Source organism: Schistocerca piceifrons, chromosome 3 (genome assembly GCF_021461385.2).
Source record: "Schistocerca piceifrons isolate TAMUIC-IGC-003096 chromosome 3, iqSchPice1.1, whole genome shotgun sequence".
In the NCBI taxonomy this organism is placed as follows: Eukaryota; Metazoa; Arthropoda; class Insecta; order Orthoptera; family Acrididae; genus Schistocerca; species Schistocerca piceifrons.
Genome location: NC_060140.1, coordinates 906,933,021 through 906,954,465, shown reverse-complemented (window position 1 = coordinate 906,954,465; position 21,445 = coordinate 906,933,021). Strand labels below are relative to the sequence as shown.

General features: G+C 43.7%; 1 protein-coding gene across 1 annotated transcript in view; it reads right to left on the bottom strand.

Moving 5' to 3' along the window:
• Positions 1-21,445, bottom strand: part of LOC124789193 (thioredoxin domain-containing protein 3 homolog) — a 183,856-nt gene that overhangs the window by 123,899 nt on the left and 38,512 nt on the right. The window contains exon 3 of the mRNA XM_047256487.1: positions 6,496-6,599. Within this exon, the coding sequence (XP_047112443.1) occupies positions 6,496-6,599 (104 nt within the window). The remainder of the gene's footprint in view (positions 1-6,495; positions 6,600-21,445) is intronic.

Sequence of the window (21,445 nt, the reverse complement as noted above, 5' to 3'; positions counted from 1 at the left end):
TTCAATAGTAAACCACTCCGTGATGCACAACGCCCAGCTTATGGAGCATCTCTGCAACGCTCTCGTGTCGACTGAACGATCCCGTGACGAATAGTACCGCTTTTCGTTGGATATTCTCTATCTCTTCTATTAGCCGTATCTGATAAGGTGCCAGAGTGGTAAATAATACTCAAGAATCGGCCGAACAAGTGTTTCGTAAGTCATTTCTTTCGTGCTCCAGTTACATTACTATAAGTCTCTTTCTATGGTTCTAAGCCTGGCATCTTCTCTTCCTTCATTTTATGTGGCCACTCATCTAAGATCGTTATGGATGTTTACTCCCAGATATTTTATGGTAGATGCTGTTTTCAGCAATTTGTACAGTAGCGAAATGTTTTTCTCCTATGTATGCGCAACATCTCACATTTACGTTCAAAGTGAATTACCACTCCCTGCACTATGCATCAATCTTGTGCAGATCCTTTCGTAAATCGCTGCAATCTTCTGGCGTTGCTATCTGCTTAAAGACAACGGTATCATCTCCGAATGCCTCATGAAGCTTCCGGCATTTTCCCTTGTATATATCGTAACCAGAGTAACGGTCCTATCACACTTCCTTAGGGTACTCCGGATAGTACCTTTACCACTGTCGATTTTGTTCCATTAAGAGCGAATCTTGAGTTCTATCTGTAAAGAAGTCCTGAATCCAGTCACACATATGGCAGTGCGGGACGGTTGGTTCTCTCGATCACACCAGTAACCAGGTTATGGCTCTCTGCTTTAGAGCGTAAAATTTACTCTGGAAACAATCCCCCTAGATCGTGGCTAAGCCAGTTCTTTGCAATTTCAAGAAGTGCTAGTCCTGTAAGACTTGCAGGAGAGATTCTGTGACGTCTGAAAAGTAGAGGAGAGGCATAGGTGGAAGCGAAGCTGCGATGTTGGGTCGTGGGTCGTGCTTGGATAGCTCAGTCGGTAAGGGGACTGCCCTTGAATGGTACGATTCTGAATTCGCTTTGGGAAAATGGTTGAAATGGCTCTAAGCACTATGGGACTTAGCATCTGAGATCATCAGTCCCCTAGACTTAGAACTACTTAAACCTAACTAACCTAAGGACACCACACACATCAATGCCCGAGGCACGATTCGAACCTGCGACCGTAGCAGCAGCGTGGTTCCAGACTGAAGCGCCTATAACCGCTCGGCCACAGCGGCCGGTCGCGTTGGGAAAGACTCGATCCAGGTTGCGTGCTAGTTTTCTGGGCCAACTGAAACAGAGTTCAGTTCGTTGGTTGGCTTCTAAAGCTAAATAAAAAATACCTGCACGGTGTATGATGTCTTTCACTTCACCATTTCCTCACTGTGAGGGAGTAGAACCTCACCACAGAATGTGTAATACACTCCTGGAAATGGAAAAAAGAACACATTGACACCGGTGTGTCAGACCCACCATACTTGCTCCGGACACTGCGAGAGGGCTATACAAGCAATGATCACACGCACGGCACAGCGGACACACCAGGAACCGCGGTGTTGGCCGTCGAATGGCGCTAGCTGCGCAGCATTTGTGCACCGCCGCCGTCAGTGTCAGCCAGTTTGCCGTGGCATACGGAGCTCCATCGCAGTCTTTAACACTGGTAGCATGCCGCGACAGCGTGGACGTGAACCGTATGTGCAGTTGACGGACTTTGAGCGAGGGCGTATAGTGGGCATGCGGGAGGCCGGGTGGACGTACCGCCGAATTGCTCAACACGTGGGGCGTGAGGTCTCCACAGTACATCGATGTTGCCGCCAGTGGTCGGCGGAAGGTGCACGTGCCCGTCGACCTGGGACCGGACCGCAGCGACGCACGGACGCACGCCAAGACCGTAGGATCCTACGCAGTGCCGTAGGGGACCGCACCGCCACTTCCCAACAAATTAGGGACACTGTTGCTCCTGGGGTATCGGCGAGGACCATTCGCAACCGTCTCCATGAAGCTGGGCTACGGTCCCGCACACCGTTAGGCCGTCTTCCGCTCACGCCCCAACATCGTGCAGCCCGCCTCCAGTGGTGTCGCGACAGGCGTGAATGGAGGGACGAATGGAGACGTGTCGTCTTCAGCGATGAGAGTCGCTTCTGCCTTGGTGCCAATGATGGTCGTATGCGTGTTTGGCGCCGTGCAGGTGAGCGCCACAATAAGGACTGCATACGACCGAGGCACACAGGGCCAACACCCGGCATCATGGTGTGGGGAGCGATCTCCTACACTGGCCGTACACCACTAGTGATCGTCGAGGGGACACTGAATAGTGCACGGTACATCCAAACCGTCATCGAACCCATCGTTCTACCATTCCTAGACCGGCAAGGGAACTTGCTGTTCCAACAGGACAATGCACGTCCGCATGTATCCCGTGCCACCCAACGTGCTCTAGAAGTTGTAAGTCAACTACCCTGGCCAGCAAGATCTCCGGATCTGTCCCCCATTGAGCATGTTTGGGACTGGATGAAGCGTCGTCTCACGTGGTCTGCACGTCCAGCACGAACGCTGGTCCAACTGAGGCGCCAGGTGGAAATGGCATGGCAAGCCGTTCCACAGGACTACATCCAGCATCTCTACGATCGTCTCCATGGGAGAATAGCAGCCTGCATTGCTGCGAAAGGTGGATATACACTGTACTAGTGCCGACATTGTGCATGCTCTGTTGCCTGTGTCTATGTGCCTGTGGTTCTGTCAGTTTGATCATGTGATGTATCTGACCCCAGGAATGTGTCAATAAAGTTTCCCCTTCCTGGGACAATGAATTCACGGTGTTCTTATTTCAATTTCCAGGAGTGTATATTGAGCACATTGTGTTTTATTGCAGACGAGATTCATGCCATAAGCTATGAATCACGAACTGATTCTTTTAATGCGTTCAGTACTTGACATAAATCTGAAGCAATCGTGATAATGTCATTGTAAAGGCCATACAGCCTTTTTACCTGACACAGACACAGTGATTGCAGTTTTTTAAGGTGAATGTCGGAATCTCGAAGAACGAAGTCTCAGGCTCGTCATAGTCATTTCTAGGATAAGGCCGGTGTCCGATACTACCACACGGGCAAGGTACACAGACGCCTTTATCCATAGGGCTGTTACCTTACCTGCAAGACCCCCATTGTTTGGCAAGCTTCTCATTGCAGAGGGTGTCAAATCGTGAGTGCTGGCAACAGCGATGTCTGTGAGGACGCGATTTGCTCAGCGTTATTGATCATTGTATGTCAGGTCGACTGCATCAAATTTTTATCGATTACTACGCTGAGGTTCAGTGCATTTTGAATTTTTCACTATCTACAACCATGAGAGGATCGTATTTGCAGTATGGAGGATAGTCTTTCATTAACTGATACCGAGGTCTCCACCCCTGGCTGATTATTTCAGCGACCTCGTCGTCACTTCATAAATAATACGTAAGCGCCTGGGGTTTGCGTCCAGGTGTGTTGTCTGATTTGATGTCCTTCTGATCCCTGCATTCCCTGCTCCTGTCATCTATTTCTTTTCTCTTCATTTTGTCCACGTAAGAAGTGTGCTTAAACTTAGTAGTTGGTTTGATGGTGTCTACTTTCTGATTTCCCATAGCATCTTCATGAATTTACTCTGACTAGTTCTTGCTAGTCTTCTTTCCAAGCTTTTCCGCGAATCTGTGCTTCGTTATTAGTGTTCAAAGGTCAAACGATTAACTATTTTTTCTGCTGTCATCTTCATACATTGTAGGCCTTTCGTAGTTTCTGATTTTGTCCTTCTTACAATTTATACTGTTCAGTAGTCCTTTGGTGAGCCTATTATTGCCCGTTTTGTAAATAAAACCATAGAATTTAAAGTGTCTCTTGCGCACAGTATTAATGAAATAGCTCGTATCTATTTGTGTGTAGAGATCAATTTTCTCCTCTTTGTCCAAATTCAGTTTTCTTGTTTGGAATCATATATTTTTTCCGCTTTTGTTTTATTCGAATGTGACACCTTCAGACTTCCCTCCAACAGGTACTGTCTCTGATCCAGATTCCAGTAAAAGAAATGTTTTGTAATGTCCCAATTTCGCGTTGCGCGATATTACTTTTTTGCTACAGAGGTTTCAAGTAATTCTCAATGCCTTTTGAAGTTCATGACTATTTCTAGGTTTGCGCTAGCCTCCAAACCTGACGGTATTATGATCCCTCCAATGTATTTAAAGGAACAAGACATTCTATACAAAAACTAAACAAGACAATGAGTGTCAGATTCAACCCTCCAGACGTCTTATAAAAACCCCATTACATGGAAAATGAACATCAAAACAGCTATAATCTATTTGCTATTATTTTTTTGTTTTTACAACTATTTTCAATCTAAATTTTCATAGTAAAACATTATACGAGGCTCCTTTTTAAAGTAAGTACCGTTTTGAAATATGACGGAACTTTGTGATCGCCGTCCTGTTGATGCTCCCGAGGTATCTTCAACTGTTGCCAATAAACAAATGCCATTACGGTAGCTTACAGCCGACTGAAAACGCCGCCAGTTGTGAAAACTGCGCTATTATCCGTTTCTTAAATGCAAGTGACGTGAAAGCAGCTGCAATTCGCCGGCAGATTAATGGGATGTATGCAGAAAGCGCTATGAATGATAGAAAATATTTGAGAGCATTTCAGGATGGACGCACAAATGTGGACGATGAGAAACGAAGTTGACGACCGTCCATCAAAACTGATGACTGGTGCAGAGATTCGACAAAAAATTCGGGAAGACTGACTCTACACGATTTCATCGTTATGTCTGTCTCCTCACGTTTCAAGAAGTGTTCGGTATGGAACTGTAACAGGAGCCTCCAAGTGACTGAAGCTGTGCGCACGCTTGTTTCAAAAAATGCTGGCTGAAATCCATAAAACCAATCGTTGAGGCAGTGCGATGACTTTTCTCTAGAGGTATTACACTGAGGTGACAAAAGTAATGGGATGCCTCTCAACATCGTATCGGACTTCCTTTGGCGGTGCGCAGTGTAGCAACTCGGCGTGGCATGAACTCAACAGGTCTTTGGAAGTCCCTTGTAGAAATATTGAGCTATGCTGCCTCTATGGCGGTCAATAATTGCGAAGGTGTTGCCAGTGCAGCATTTTGTGCGGGAACTGACCTCTCGATTATGTCCCATAAATGTTCGATGGGCGATCTGGGTGGCCAAATCATTCTCTCGAATTGTCCAGAAAGTTCTTCAAACCAACTGCGAATAATTGTGGCCCAGTGAAATGACGCATTGATCGTTAAAAATTTCATCGTTGTTTGGGAACAATTGGTTTCCAAGTAACCGAACATAGCCATTACCAGTCAATTACCAGTTCAGTTGGACCAGAGGATCCAGATCATTACATGTACCAGATCATTACGTGTACACAGAGCCCACACTATTACGGAGCCACCACCAGCTTGCACAGTGCTTTGTTGACAACTTCGTCCATGCCTTCTGTGGTCTACGCCACACTCGGACCGTATCATCAGCCCTTACCAACTGAAATCGGGTCTCACCTGACCAGGCCATGGTTTTCCAGGCGTCTAGGATCCAACCGGTATGGTTAAGAGCCCAGGAGAGGCACTGCAAACGATGTCGTGCTGTTAGCTAAGGCATTCGCGTCGGCCGTCTGTCGCTGTAGCCCATTAATACCAAATTTGTCCGCATTGTCCGAACGGACACGTTCGTCGTACTCCCACATTGATTTCTGCGGTTATGTCACGCAGCGTTGCTTGTCTGTTAGCACTGACAACTCTACGCAAACGAAGCTATTCTCGATCGTTAAGGGAAGCCGTGGAATGTCCCATGTGCTAGCTCCTACTAACATTCCGCGTTTAAACTCTGTTAATTCCTGTCGTGAGTCCATAATCACGTCAGAAGCCTTTTCACATGAATCACCTAAGTACAAATGACAGCTCCTCGAATGCACTGCCCTTTTATATTTTGCTATGATGAGTGCCTTAATGTAGGTGGAAATTATGTTGATGATGATGATGATGATGATGATGTTTGCTTTGTGGGGCGCCCAACTGCGCGATCATCAGTGCCCGTACAAAGTCCCAATTTTTTCACAGTCCAATTTTGTTTCACAGACCAATCTAGCCACTGTCACGGATGATAAAATGGTGAGGAAAACACAAACACTCAATACCCGGGCAGAGAAAATACCCAACCGGCCGGGAACCGAACCCGTGACCCCGTGATCCAGAGGCAGCTGCGTTAGCCACTAGACCACGGGCTGCGGACTGGAAATTTTGTTGAAAAGCAGATTAAGGTTGAGGCTTAGATATAAAAATAAAGTTGTTGTAATACCGCTTTTGTTTTTTATTTTATTTTAATATCGTACTTACTTTAAAAACGCGCCTTGTATTACTCAGATTTTATTTTTATTATGTAAGGTCTGGGTATGACTTCTCCAAATATCTGGTCTCATTGACACAGAGGCCCACTTAGAACAGAACAACAGATATACAGTGCATCAGGCGTAACTGAAGCGTGGTGACAGGTACTCACGATGGCCAGGTTGAGTAGATCGCCGCCCACCTCCAGCTTGAGCTTCTTGAGGGTGCCCACCATGCCGAGGCAGGGCCCGCACCACTCCGAGTACACGTCCACCACTGTCAACACAGCACACCACAGCCGATAGCGACCTCTGCACTGTTCACAGCCTGGACTCTTTTTTTCTTGAGCGCTAGTAAGCGAGAGTGTAAATGGCTCTTGGCACTATGGGACTTAACATCTCAGGTCATCAGTCCCCTAGAACTTAGAACTACTTAAACCTAACTAACCTAAGGACATCACACACACCCATGCCCGAGGCAGGATTCGAACCTGCGACCATAACGGTCGCGCGGTTCCACACTGAAGCACCTAGAACCGCGAGAATGTAGGGGAATGGATATTACCCACACGTTGGCTGACACACGAAGAGACATGGCTGCACGATCCGTTACAGCCATGCAGATAAGATACCCGTCATCTCGACTACTAGTGATACGAGGCCGTTCGGATCCAGCACGGCGTTCCGTATTACCCTCTTTAACCCACCGATTCCATATTCTGCTAACAGTCATTGGATCTCGACCAACGCGAGCAGCAATGTCGCGATACGATAAACCGCAATCGCGATAGGCTACAATCCAACCTTTATCGAAGTCGGAAACGTGATGGTATGCATTTCTCCTCCTTACACGAGGCATCACAACAACCTTTTCACCAGGCATCGCCGGTCAACTGCTGTCTGTATATGAGAAATCGGTTGAAAACTTTCCTCATGTCAGCACGTTGTAGGTGTCGAGACCGGCGCCAACCTTGTGTGAATGCTCTGAAAAGCTAATCATTTGCATATCACAGCATCTTCGTCCTGTCGGTTAAATTTCGCGTCTGTAGCACGTCATCTTCGTGGTGTAGCAATTTTAATGGCCAGTAGTGTATGTAAATGTTCTACTCAATATTTATGTCAGTTTATGTCACTGTAATTAATCTATGGAGGAAATTTTATAAGTAATTTTGCAAAAGAATGGGAATGTTAAAACTTTACAAAGGGTTCTTCTTATGAGGCAGTCGCATCTGTATATGTCCATTTTGTAAAACTAACAAACTGCACAACAGTTGCTTCATCCACAATCTTTTGTTGTATACACGACTAGTTTCGGAGTACTTTACGTTCCATCGTCTGGTGCAAACTATAGTAATGAAAATATTCTGCTACACCCGGATGAGAGCGGATCCTAAGGTCTGAAATACCATAAGTAACTATGCAGCTAAAATCTCTAAACTAAAAGAGACAAGAAAAAATAAAATCACTTAATCATCTGAGGTCATCCTCACCTCAGTGTTGTCATGGAACCAAAGATTTCATGTCAAAAGCTTAAAGGAATCTAAAAGAATTCGGAGAAATGGACATCACAACCGCACACCAAATGTTTTCAAAATAATGAACTATATAAAACGTAATAAAAATGGGGAGGGAGAAATCACACATTGTGTGGAATTACATGCATTCCATAAAGACCGTTCGCCCATGCTGCGTGACCGGAAACACAAACAGGAAAAGTTTGTAATAGTAAATACCAGCCGTGGGTACTGAAGCCGAACATGACCCAAGTGCAGAAGCGGTACGAAACAGACATGAGATTGGTGAACTGTTTAAACTGGAAAAATGGGACGTAACAGCAAACAGGAGACAAACCGTCACAACATTAAGAGGGAAGTGGACATGAACACTTAAAAAATAAGGAAAAGATTACGTTATACGCACACTTTAATCAGCCTGGATAATGTCATAATTAACTAAAATATTTCTGTGATATACTCTATGCCTTCATTAATTATGTCGAGAAGATGCGAAACAAGATTTCAATGTTTTCCAAAACACTGAGTAACCGACTTTTCTGTGCAGTGTGTAAGACAGTTAGGTTAACGATAACCTGATGGTTGTCAGTCAGATGCGTCATCAGATCTGCCTTAGAATTGGCCAGGTCTTTTACTTGTAGTACTGGTCCATGCATAGGGCTTCAGGTTTGTAATCACGTAAAAGCTAGAGGGAAGTGCCTACGCAACGAAATCCACCTGGCGGGAACAGAAAAGGTGGACTTGGCGCTCGAACTACAGGGCTCCTTTGCGGCACGAGCAGTGAAAGTCAGTGGCTCGCCGGCAGAGTGTTAGCATCTTGTGTGCTGAACGAGCCGACAGGAGCAGCAAGATTATGTAACATAGCCCTCTGATGTGGAAGCAATTTGGCTTATCATTCATAGCATACATTGGTTAGCTCCGTACTACGAACATCCAACGCTAAGAAAAGAATTTTCAGAGCTTGTTACACACCAAGAACCATGAGCACTTTTGCTGCCTTTTTGAGTAGCTACAGAATATCGCCATAGCCACCACTTCCTTCTCAAATTTTCAGCTGAGTACTGTACAGGGTGCCTGAAATATTTCCGAGTATCCTATTTTACTGAATCAAAAGCAGTTATTTTGTATATCAAAATTTAATACCTTTTGTACAGTAGTATATTTTATAATTATTCAGTGAGCCTAGGTTTTGAAGAACTCCACGTATTTCTTTCGTAAAAGGAAAGTTATAGTTTTACAAAACTACAACTGCAAAGAGTTTATCTAAAGCATTTTACTTAAGTGTTCTTACTGAAATCCCAGCATATTATTAACGTTACGTGAATAAAAGTGGGATTATTCAGAATTGTTACTGGCTAGTGAAACTGAAGGGTCAGAATTAGGAATAACTGCTGTGCGGGTTTGGCTTAGTGTTTATATTTTTATATGTTTTTAGTTAAAAGATGTTTATCTTACTGTGTACTAACTAAAATGTTCAGTTCTGATCTGAGTCAGTGTGTAAAATAGTTTCTGGGTCTCCATGGCAGTTGTTGAGCCAGTTTTGCTGTATGTATTACAACAGTACTAAAAAAGTGCAACTTTCATTCTTACAGCTAGTATATGCTATAACAAGTAACTGTAACAGACTTAGGGACCACATGTTTCATTTGAGTCATATAATACAAAGAAGTGAATGCTCATTGAGAAAAGAAATAATGATCAGAATAGAGAATATAATTACCTGAATATTATTTCAGTGTCAGTACTTTCCAACAACTAAGATGATAAAAGAAACTCTTGTCCAAGTTAGCATTGCTCCACCATTGTTAGTCATTCATCTATAATGGTCATTAGCTTCCTACTGTAATGTACAGCTAATAAGCGTTATTGAGAGCAGTTGTGGCCAAACATTTAATATTACTTCTGTGTTCGTGCCAAACCACTGCTACATTGTTTCCTAAATTGGGCTACAGCCTGTACCTTATTTACAAAAGAGAATTTGAGCATCAAGCAAAGTCAGTGTCAATGGTTAACTTTCATTATGAACAGTCCTAGTACTTTGTACATCTTTGCCTAATTGGGCTGGCGACCGTTTCCTTTTGCGTAATTGCAGTTTACTTATAAGTGATAGAATCTTGGTTCGAATCACGTTTGTTCTGGTATTGTTTCCTCTCAACAGTAATATTTCGAGGAAAGGAAAAAGAGTCTGATACCTTTCCATTATACATGGTCACAGTCATTTCAAATCCTTTAACAGGAGTAACATTATCGGTAAATTGCTAATTCAGTAAGAAACGGTAGTGTTATAAGGACAACATGGGCAATACATGGCCATGCGTTATCTTGTTGGAAGATCACATCAAGGAGACCTGACAGAAATGTGACGGCTGGCGTCCTGCTGTCTATAGTACCGGCCTTGTGAGCCAGAGATGATCATGTTGCGTACTCAGTGGCACTTCGTACCATCACTCAAGGTGCTACGCCTGTGTTGCAATAACGACTGCAATCTGACAACATTCGTTTTAGTATTTTATCCATCTTTAGCAACTGTAGCTGTATTTATTGGAATAATCAACAACCAGCTGCACAAAAGACATTTTATTTCCTTAACCGGTTTGAGGCATTTAGTGCCGTTCTTCTATATAAGGCTGTACAGAAAAATATACCACCAGTAAATAGAAGTTAGATAAGACTATTAATATTTAACAATGAAAAATTTAAAAATTTTAAAAATTTAAAGATAAAAATGGTACATATTTATAACTATCGCATTATTTGCGAGTGTCAAAAAATAAGATGCATGCAGCATATTGCTGTGGCCCTAAGGATGCAAGAGAAATATGCAATAATGAATTCACTAACATAAAAAGAGCTCGTAAATGCGTACATGTAGTTCACAGTGCCTTTACAAAAATTGTATAAGGAAGCCAAACAACAAGTGAGGCAGTCATGCCAGAACTGGAGCTAATCAGCTAATAAGATGCATAACACATATCTTCTTGAGGTTGGTCTCAGAGGTGGAGCGGAGGGTGGGGGAGGGGAGGGGTTGGCGGGGGCGAAAGTACTATCTACATCTACATCTACGTGATTACTCTGCTATTCACAATAAAGTGCCTGACAGAGGGTTCAATGAACCACTTTCAAGCTGTCTCTCTACCGATCCACTCTCGAACGGCACGCGGGAAAAACGAGCACTTAAATTTTTCTGTGCAGGCCCTGATTTCTCTTATTTTCTCGTGATGATCATTTCTCCCTATGTAGGTGGGTGCCAACAAAACGTTTTCGCAATCGGAGGAGAAAACAGGTGATTGAAATTTCATGAGAAGATCCCGTCGCAACGAAAACGCCTTTGTTTTAATGATTGCCACTCCAATTCACGTATCGTGTCTGTGACACTATCTCCCCTATTTCGCGATAATACAAAACGAGCTCCCTTCTTTGTACTTTTTCGATGTCATCCGTCAGTCCCACCTGATGTGGATCCCACACCGCACAGAAGTACTCCAGAATAGGGTGGACAAGCGTGGTGCAAGCAGTCTCTTTAGTAGACCTGTTGCACCTTCTAAGTGTTCTACCATTGAATCGCAGTCTTTGGTTTGCTCTACCCACAATATTATCTATGTGATCGTTCTAATTTAGGTTATTTGTAATTGTAATCCCTAAGTATTTAGTTTAATTTACAGCATTCAGATTTGTGGACTTATCGTGTAATCGAAATTCAGCTGATTTCTTTTAGTACTCATGAGAATAACTTCACACTTTTCCTTATTCAGAGTCAACTGCCACTTTTCGCACCATAGAGATATCTCATCTAAATCATTTTGCTAGTCGTTTTGATCATCTGATGACTTTACAAGACGGTAAATGACAGCATTATCTGCAAACAATCGAAGACGACTACTCAGATTGTCTGCTACGTCGTTAATATAAAACAGGAACAATAGAGGGCCTATAACACTTCCTTGGAGAACGCCCGATATTACTTCTGTTTTACTCGATGACTTTCCGTCTATTACTACGAACTGTGATCCTCCTGACAGGAAATCCCGAATCCAGTCCTACAACTGAGGCGATACTCCGTAGGCACGCAGTTTGGTTAGAAGACGCTTGTGAGGAACGGTGTCGAAAGTCTTCTGGAAATCTAAAAACATGGAATCAAATTGATATCCCGTGTCGATAGCACTTAGTACTTTATACACTATACTTCATACTCTATACAACATAGTTCTCGTAAAACATAATGGAAACTGTAAGTGCGCATAAGCGGCTTATTGAGTAGTATACAAAAACCTATTGATAAAAAAAATAAGTTACTACCAACGATAAGTGGCGCTATCGAAGAGAAATTTGGAAACAAATCTCCAAACAGCTGCAGCAAGGTCCGTAGGACGCTAGTAGGGAACCTGTCAGTAGAAACAAAGTGCGAAGCTTATCGTGGGGCTGGAAACTGTAACTGGAGAACGTGGAGAGAGAATTCTCAATCATTGGCTAATATTGAGTGCAGGAAAGTGATTGTAGAGGAAGAGAAGCGTGAGCACAACATTTTCGGTTTTCCTCGAAGCCTTCACACACGGATCCTGTACGCATAACAGCAACACTTCTGAGAAGACAACAGGATGCCACTCATTTCTCCAGTGTTTTCGTTGGGCGCACCAGTGTCGGGCCGTCTCTCTATCTGCCGCGTCAAGGAATCCCCCAAAACAACTGTTGCATTGCTAATAGTCTGTGCTACACCGGACGTCTTCACCATGTGAGTGTGGATACTTGTCTTGCTGCAGACAAGGCCATTTCCTGACAGTAGGTACGTGACGTGGCTGTACTACCCTGCACGGCTGAACGAATAATATGTTTGTGTTCTCGGGCGTTAGTCCCATCGATGAAAGTTGCATGACAGTCATTCGTGGCTCTCGACCAACGCGAGTACCACTAGCGTGTAACCATAAACCGCAGTCTCGATAGCCCAAGGTCCTTGCGCTGTCGAATTTCGACACGCGCTGGTATAACAAACATACACACAACCATCAGCGAAATACGATTTCTGAACGAGAAACACGTTGCGTAATAAAACTGCATAGGCTACCACTGCCGGAGATAGTTGATAAAAAAGTCTTCTGGGCATCACACCAGTAAACCCAGAAGAACGTCGCTATAACCGTGGTAGAAACGTTGGTTTCTCCAGTATACTTTTTCACATTGTCACGAGGTACTATACGGAGAAGACTTTTGAGTCAGCGTTGCATAATGTTTCCTTAAATACTGAATGTGGATGATGTTACTTCTACCTACTTTATGTTGCGCTGAAGTACCGATCATTGACATATCCAAGCGTCAGTGGTCGTCAAGCTGAGGCCCACAGGCCACAGGCCGCAGGGAAAAAAAGGAAAAAAAAATACCAGCTAATCTAATCTCGGACCATATTTTCGATTGATTTCAAGACTTCCTTGCAGATGGAACTCAGCTCGTCGCTCTTAACGGAACCAAATCGACCTATTGTAAGGTAATTTCCGGAGAACCCCAAAGAGATGAGTTAGTTACATGTTCCATAGACCATTTGAACATTATCTAGATGATGGAGACAGTGTCAGTTTACAGCATAGGTATTCATGATTCTTGTTAACAAATGTCAGCATACGGCGCTGCTGTCGGCAACGCCTATAGAAGACAAAAAGTGTCTGGCGCAGTTGTTAATTGGTTACTGCTGCTACAATTGGAGGTTATCAAGATTTAAGTGAATTTGAACATGGTGCTACAGTCGGCGCTCGAGCGATGCGACACAGCATCTCCGAGGTACCGATAAAGTAGCGATTTTCCCGTACGGCCATTCCACCAGTGTACCGTGAATATCAGGAATCCGGTAAAACATCAAATCTCCGACATCGCTGCGCCTGGAAAAAGATCCTGCAAGAACGGGACCGACGACGACTGAAGAGAATAGTTTGTAACGTGCGCGTGGGGCACACAATACTCGTTAAAGCCTGTGCTATAGTAAGTGAGCGGGGTTCACCTTATGAGACAGGTTTTCATATAGATATCGACCGCGTGTACCTGAATGGTGGCAAATCAGACTTAAACCCACTCTGTAATAACAATGATCCGTCAAGTAAGTTCAAAATGCAATTACACGTCAGTATGTACCAAAAGCAACACTGAAGATGCTACCAATTTAATAATAATACGGTCGCCAGCCTAATTAGACATTAACTGAGTTTCTTCCCTGTGCAAGTTGGTAGATATTCACGCAAAACAACAAGTAGTAACACTGCATAATATAGCAGAATTTTAGAACCAGAAAATCTATTGAACTGATAGTTTCACGTTCAGTACTGATATGGAAAAACCATGAATACATAACACTACACTATAATGTATACTACAAAACTTCGTACTGTCTATTGATTTGATTAAATCGGGCATAGGTTACCCTAGAAACAGCACTTTCGAGTCACACACACAATATCAATTTTGATAAAGATAAAACACTGATAAATTTTGGCTTTTATATTGACTTTAACTTTTGCTGGTCAAATCAATTTAGAACACTTCAGAATTCAAATGAATAAAAAAAGGGGGGACCCTGAAACTGTTATGATCACTGTATTAAAAAATTGATTACTGAAATCATTATGCGCTCAAGATTTCCAGTATATGAGTTACTACTCTTTTTATCTTATTTCCTGCTTATTTAAATACCTTTATATCTGTCTCGAAATAATTAAACTTCATTACTATATCAACATTAAAGTTATCTTTCAACTTCGTTAGACCTTCGTTATTCATTTACTGGTTCAATAACAAATCAGTTCTTTAAACACCATTCTAACATAGCTAGGTCTGCAAGTTATTATTATTATTAACACCAAATTTAATTTTTCATTTCGGGACACTCGGATTGCACAACATTTGGAAAGGACCCTATCTAGGTTAGTTGTGAGGATAATTAAATGATAGGAAAGTTCTGGTAAAATTTAACTTGTTATTGAATAGTTCACTCTCTGGTCCACACGAATACAGTACTAAAAGTTTCAGCCTGCTTGTATTGATGCGGCGGTCGGCGGGCGGCGAGATGGCGAGGCACAGAGCACACATACAACCACAGCTATGGCTCTTGACGTATCGGCACTTCATTTCTTCATAGCGTCGCAATACTTTTCCATTTAGTGCCTATGGAATTTTGCCGTGCTGTGTGGGCGTTGGCACGGCATACCCGAGGCTCAGTGAAACTACGTCTTCGATGATGATGATGATGATGATTAGTGTTTTAGGGCGCACAACAGCGAGGTTATTAGCGCCCGAACGTCTTCGAGGAGAGCCTCCTCGCTCCAGAAGGTGTTGCTCAAACCAGTGCCAAACTCCAACTACTACTGCTGCACCCGTTGTGCCGTGCTGTGCCCGTGCGCATTTTCCCGCGCTCGCCTGCCATCCACCTTTTACCGCTCCCTTACAGACAGGGTATTCTCCCGAGGTTTTGCATTCTACATATCCTAACACATTGCCTACGTATGGACCAGACGCACACTTACAATTTTAAACATCTTACAACAGTCTCAACATTTGTTACATTTCAATTATATTACAATATTGCTTGACATTTGACATAAACATTAATATTCACATTGAAACTTGTTTACCGTCTTCTTAACACAATGACATGAAACAAAAAAGAAATGAAATCAGAACATCAATTCACTAATTTATCGAAAAATCAGATGGAAAAAATTTACTTATATGTATAGTAGTACAGCGTCGCTGTTGTTACACGTTCAGCGTGACAGAAGTGCAACACTTCGCAAATTGCTGCAGATTTCAATCCTGTGTCATCAACAAGTGTCAGCGTACGAACCATTCAACAAAACATCATCGGCATGGGTTTTCACAGCCGAAGGCCCACTCGTGTAGCCTTGATGACTGCACGACACAAAGCTTTACGCCTCGCCTGGGCCAGTCAACACCGGCATTGGACTCTTGATGACGGGAAGCAAGTTGCCTGGTCGGACGAGTCTGGTTTGAAATTGTATCGAGAGGATGGGCGTGTACGGGTATGGAGACAACGTCATGAACCTATGGACCCTACATGTCAGCGGGGGACTGTTCAAGCTGATGGAGGCTCTGTGATGATGTGAGGCGTGTGCAGTTGGAGTGATACGGAACCCCTGATACGTCTAGATACGACTGTGACAGGTGACACTTACGTAAGCATTCTGCGTGATCACCTGCATCCAATCATGTCCACTGTGCATTCCTACGGACTTGGGCAATTCCTGCAGGACAATGCGACACCCCACACGTCCAGAATGCTACAGAGTGACTCCAGGAACACTCAGGTGAAATCTCCCACAGGCATTTAAACTTGGTGAGAGACACTGTCTTCTAGACATCTTTAAGTGCCCATTGTGTGCTCAGAACCTAAAATAAAGACATGACGTGATCAACTGGCATACTAGAGACTATCCAGCACATCTACGTAAAGCTTCATCGGGTTTTGACTGTGCTTTCCATTTCACGACTCATCGGTTGCTACTTTCCAAGTAGCCCCCGTAGGTAATCAGTTATTGTATCCACGTGGGACTATACTGCTCAGCACATCAGGTAAGTATTGTGGGCTGCCACCTCATCGAGAGGAAGCGAGTAAACATCTCGCATCAACACAGGTCACTGATTGTATGAATGGGTTTTGTCCCTTCTTTCGGACATGTCTGAAAGAACAGACACCACGCATTCATAGGAGTGAATCGTCTCGATGAGCGATGAATCCGCACCTTCGGTGCTGATGCACAGTTACGTTCGATCTCCTGTGGGACCCTCAAAGTAGAAAGCATGGAGGACATGGACGAGGACTGCAAAGGCAAGTGGGTAGACCAGGAGGCGTGTCAAGGTAGTCCGCGCAGTTGAATTGACATTGTGTCCGTGTCCGGATGGCGCAATGCTCAACCCAGCTTCCTAGTAAGCAGGAGATCCCGGGTTCGAATTCCGGTCCGGCACGCATTTTCACACGTCGCTGCTGATTCCGGATAAAGTCCCGATGCACCCTGTGAAGGCATTGCTAATTACGCATATAAAATTTTTTGCCATGATTTTCTTACGTTTTCTGTTTTTTCTTTTGTTCCTGCCGGCATAAGTAATTGTGATGATTTAACGTACTGCTCTGGGATTTAAATGTAAAGATGTAATTGTAATTATTTTGTTTGCCAATGGATAAAAATGTTTCCTGCTTTGTAACTATGGAAAAGTTTGTAAATTTCTTTTTTGGTATATTTTTAATTGTGAAAAAAATGCAGTCAAGAACATTTATAAAGACTTATGTAATTTACAATAATGATATAACATCTGTAGACAGGGGACGGCCATAGCGGTATCGAAAGTCGAACACAGGATGGGTAGTAGAAGGTATGGTGGACGAGGAGTCTGTGAAGCGTGCACAGGAAAATGATACCATGTTTTTAGTTAGGAAAAGCACCCGGAACTGTATGGACAGTAATACCTAGCTATGAGAATGTCGATTCGATTTACCGCTGCAGTATTTAATGCCATCGCTAGCGAGCTTTAGCAACAAATAAACCGAACTGTGAAAGTGCCGCCATCAAGACTTTGTTGTGACCGACTCGAACAGTGCTTTTATACGAATGAACTTGGTTGGCATTGATATTCTGGTGGTGTAACTGTTATATTTCGTGTTTATATCTGACATTCAACGATGTTACAGAAGTTTGACTGCGAGAACAAAGTGGACATTGTTTACGGTGCGCATCGCGTAAAAGAACAATTCTATGAACTGTGTATTTGTGGCTACTCCTATATGAATGTGAGGGACTGTGTAGTTATGGACGAAAGAGTGACAGACACTGCACAAAGTGTACAAACGAACGCTGTCCACGTAATGTGCTTTGCAAGTGGGGACATGTCAACAGCCGGCTTCTGTGGCCGAGCGGTTCTAGGTGCTTCTATCCGGAACCGCGCTGCTGATTCTAATCCTGCCTCGGGCATGGATGTGTGTGATGTCCTTAGGTTAGTTAGGTTTAAGTAGTTCAAAGTCTAAGGGATTGATGACCTCATATGTTAAGTCCAATAGTGCTTAAAGCCTTTTGAACCATCTGAACATGTCAACAACGGTCGCATACCGTCGTCTCGTGGTTTCTTAACCGCTTCTGGGTTACTGATACGACTGTGCAGAAACTTTGTTCGCGTTTCGCCGGAAAAGATAAACAAGCAGAACTGCCTGCAACCTGCTCACAACATCGTAACCCGCCGACATCGTGCTGCCCAGCGCAACGCTTCGTATGCAACGAAAAGTTAACTTACTTCTCCGAACGCTTTCCCCTGATCTAAAGACTAAAGTAGTAGAATTATGGACTCTATTTAAATCAATTCTTTGTTTGTTTATGTTTGCTTTCTGCTATCGAAAATAAAAGAACCATTAGTGAACTAACAGTCGCACGGTAGTTATTGTTGAAAAACCAGTAAATCCAAAATTGTTCCTCTCATTAGAACTATTTCTCCTTGCATGCCAAAATAATTGCTACCGCATTATTTTAGGTGATTTTATGTATTGATATGAGTACAGCAATGTGATAGTGACTAATAAGAGTATTTTGTCACGAAATACGACTGCGCGCGTAAATTAAAGCGACCGCCATACTTGCCTGAGGGCGACAAATGACATAAAAGCTTCTATTTCACCATTGGTGAATTTCCTGCCGTAAGTGTGAATCTTATACATTACTGGCCATTAAAATTGCTACACCACGAAGATGACGTGCTACAGACGCGAAATTTAACCGACAGGAAAAAGAAGCTGTGATATGCAAACGATTAGCTTTTCAGAGCATTAATCCAAGGTTGGCGCCGGTGGCGACATCTACAACGTGTCGACATGAGGAAAGTTTTCAACCCATTTCTCATACAAAAACAGCAGTTGACCGGTGTTGCCTGGTGAAACGTTGTTCTGATGCCTCGTGTAAGGAGGAGAAATGCGTACCATAACGTTTCCGACTTTGATAAAGGTCTGATTGTAGCCTATCGCGATTGCGGTTTATCGTATCGTGACATTGCTGCTCACGTTGGTCGAGATCCAATGACTGTTAGCAGAATATGGAATCGGTGGGTTCAGGAGGGTAATAAGGAACGCTGGATCCCAACGGCCTCGTATCACTAGCAGTCGAGATGACAGGCATCTTATCCGCATGGCTGTAACGGATCGTGCAGCCACGTCTCGATCCCTGAGTCAACAGATGGGGACGTTTGCAAGACAACAAACATCTGCACGAACTGTTCGATGACGTTTGCAGCAGCATGGACTATCAGCTCGGAGACCATGGCTGCGGCTACCCTTGACGCTGCATCACAGACAGGAGCGCCTGCGATGGTGTACTCAACGACGAACCTGGGTGTACGAATGGTAAAATGTCATTTTTTCGGATGAATTCAGGTCTGCTTACAGCATCATGATGGTCGCATCCGTGTTTGGCGACATCTCGGTGAACGCATATTGGAAGCGTGTATTCGTCATCGCCATACTGGCGTATCACCCGGCGTGATGGTATGGAGTGCCATTGGTTACACGTCTCGGTCACCTGTTGTTCGCATTGACGGCTCTTTGCACAGTGGACGTTACATTTCAGATGTGTTACGCCCGTGGCTCTACCCTTCATTCGGTCCCTGCGAAACCCTACATTTCAGCGGGATAATGCACGACCGCATGTTGCAGGTCCTGTACGGGCCTTTCTGGATACAGAAAATGTTCGACTGCTGCCCTGGCCAGCGTATTCTCCAGATCTCTCACCAACTGAAAACGTCTGGTCAATGGTGGCCCAGCAACTGGCTCGTCACAATACGCCAGTCACTACTCTTGATGAACTGTGGTATCGTGTTGAAGCTCCATGGGCAGCTGTACCTGTATACGCCATCCAAGCTCTGTTTGACTCAATGCCCAGGCGTATCAAGGCCGTTATTACGGCCAGAGGTGGTTGTTCTGGGTACTGATTTCTCAGGATCTATGCACCCAAATTGCGTGAAAATGTAACCACATGTCAGTTCTAGTATAATATATGTGTCCAATGAATATCCGTTTATCATCTGCATTTCTTCTTGGTGTAGCAATTTTTATGGCCAGTAGTGTGTGTCACCTGTCAAAACACGTGGGTAATGTTTACACAGTATTGAATACTTCTATATTGCATTGCTACGAGACGTAGTATTGAGAGACGCTCGTTACACTCAAAAGTGGGTAGACGTATGGTGAATCCCCCCCCCCCCCAGTTTTCATGTAATTATTAACAGTGTTGTACGCGATTCACGTAATTTTCGCACCTATTCTAAATTCTACCAGATTTGTCTTTGATGTTTTTGAAGTTTCATAGGGTATATACACATTTTTGTTGACTCAGGCTATTTTCATAGCAGTTTCTCGTAAACATTCGGTTTTTCACTTCATAAATAAAGTGCTATTGTGACCAATTGAGAAATATAACAAATAGTTCGTGTTTTCCAGCTAGAATTTTGGGTGACTTCACAGTTCAGATTTTGATAATCATTTTTCCTTTGGGGTGAGGTCATCACAACCCTTCGCAGGTTACCAATTATTGAACCCCCATGGGACTAGACTGCTCTACACACCAGGCAAGTATTGCGGGCTGCCGTCTCGCCAGTAGCCTTCCATCTTCAATTTAGATAACAAGTCACCGAGCTGTTTTGATGGCTAGCGTCGTACGGCTCAGGCTGTTTACCTCGTAGCTTCATACAGCATCCACGGCGTTCGGCGGCGCAAAACTCGCCGATCGCGGCAGAGAACGCTGTAGGCGTGGCAACACTTCCTCACGCCACGTCAGGTGCCAACTCAGCCCCAGCTTAAAGCCTCTGCGGCTGCGGGGGGTAGTCGCGGAAATGACGTCAAAAGACACATACGTGTGCAGCAGCACATTTCGAGTTAGCTGAGCATGACACTGACATCACATTCTTCCGTGAGTGAGTGGACCCTCGGAAATCGTAGAATCTACTGCACCAGTTTGAGCTGTCCTCTGTTTCCTGCCTAAATGTAAACAGCCAAATATTTGCGATAAGCAATGATTATAAATGTCATTGCCGCTCATTTCACTTGGAGCAATTTAAGCTGTACTCCGACGTTCCTGTCTGATCACAACCCCGCAAATCGCGGCAAATTCGAAAAAACGGCCAAATGTTTTTGACAAGCAAAAATACAAATAGTCGTTTCACTTGAAGCAATTTCGCGCTTCGTTTTCTAATCAGACAGAAGTGACAAAATCGAAGATACTTGTGGTCAGTGAAGTGAACAGTGATTCGTTTGCCAAAAGTCTCATGTGTATACCGTAAACCACAGAGCAACATTAGTGTAAACTTTTTAATTCTGGGTCTGAACTAAAAACAAAGTATAGATATAGACGCTTTTAGCAGTCTTATAGTTATGGTTACTCATTGCAATTAACTACCATGTTGTACGCATAAATAAATTGCTTTTACACACTACCAACACTCGTTCCCAAGACAATTCTGTTACATGTAAATAACATCAAATATAGCAAAATGTAGTTTACTAGGTTCATAAGAATTCCCCAGGATGTCTTAAAAACGCTGAGATGAAAAAAATAGTATAGAGCCGAACACGAACCGCCACATTCAA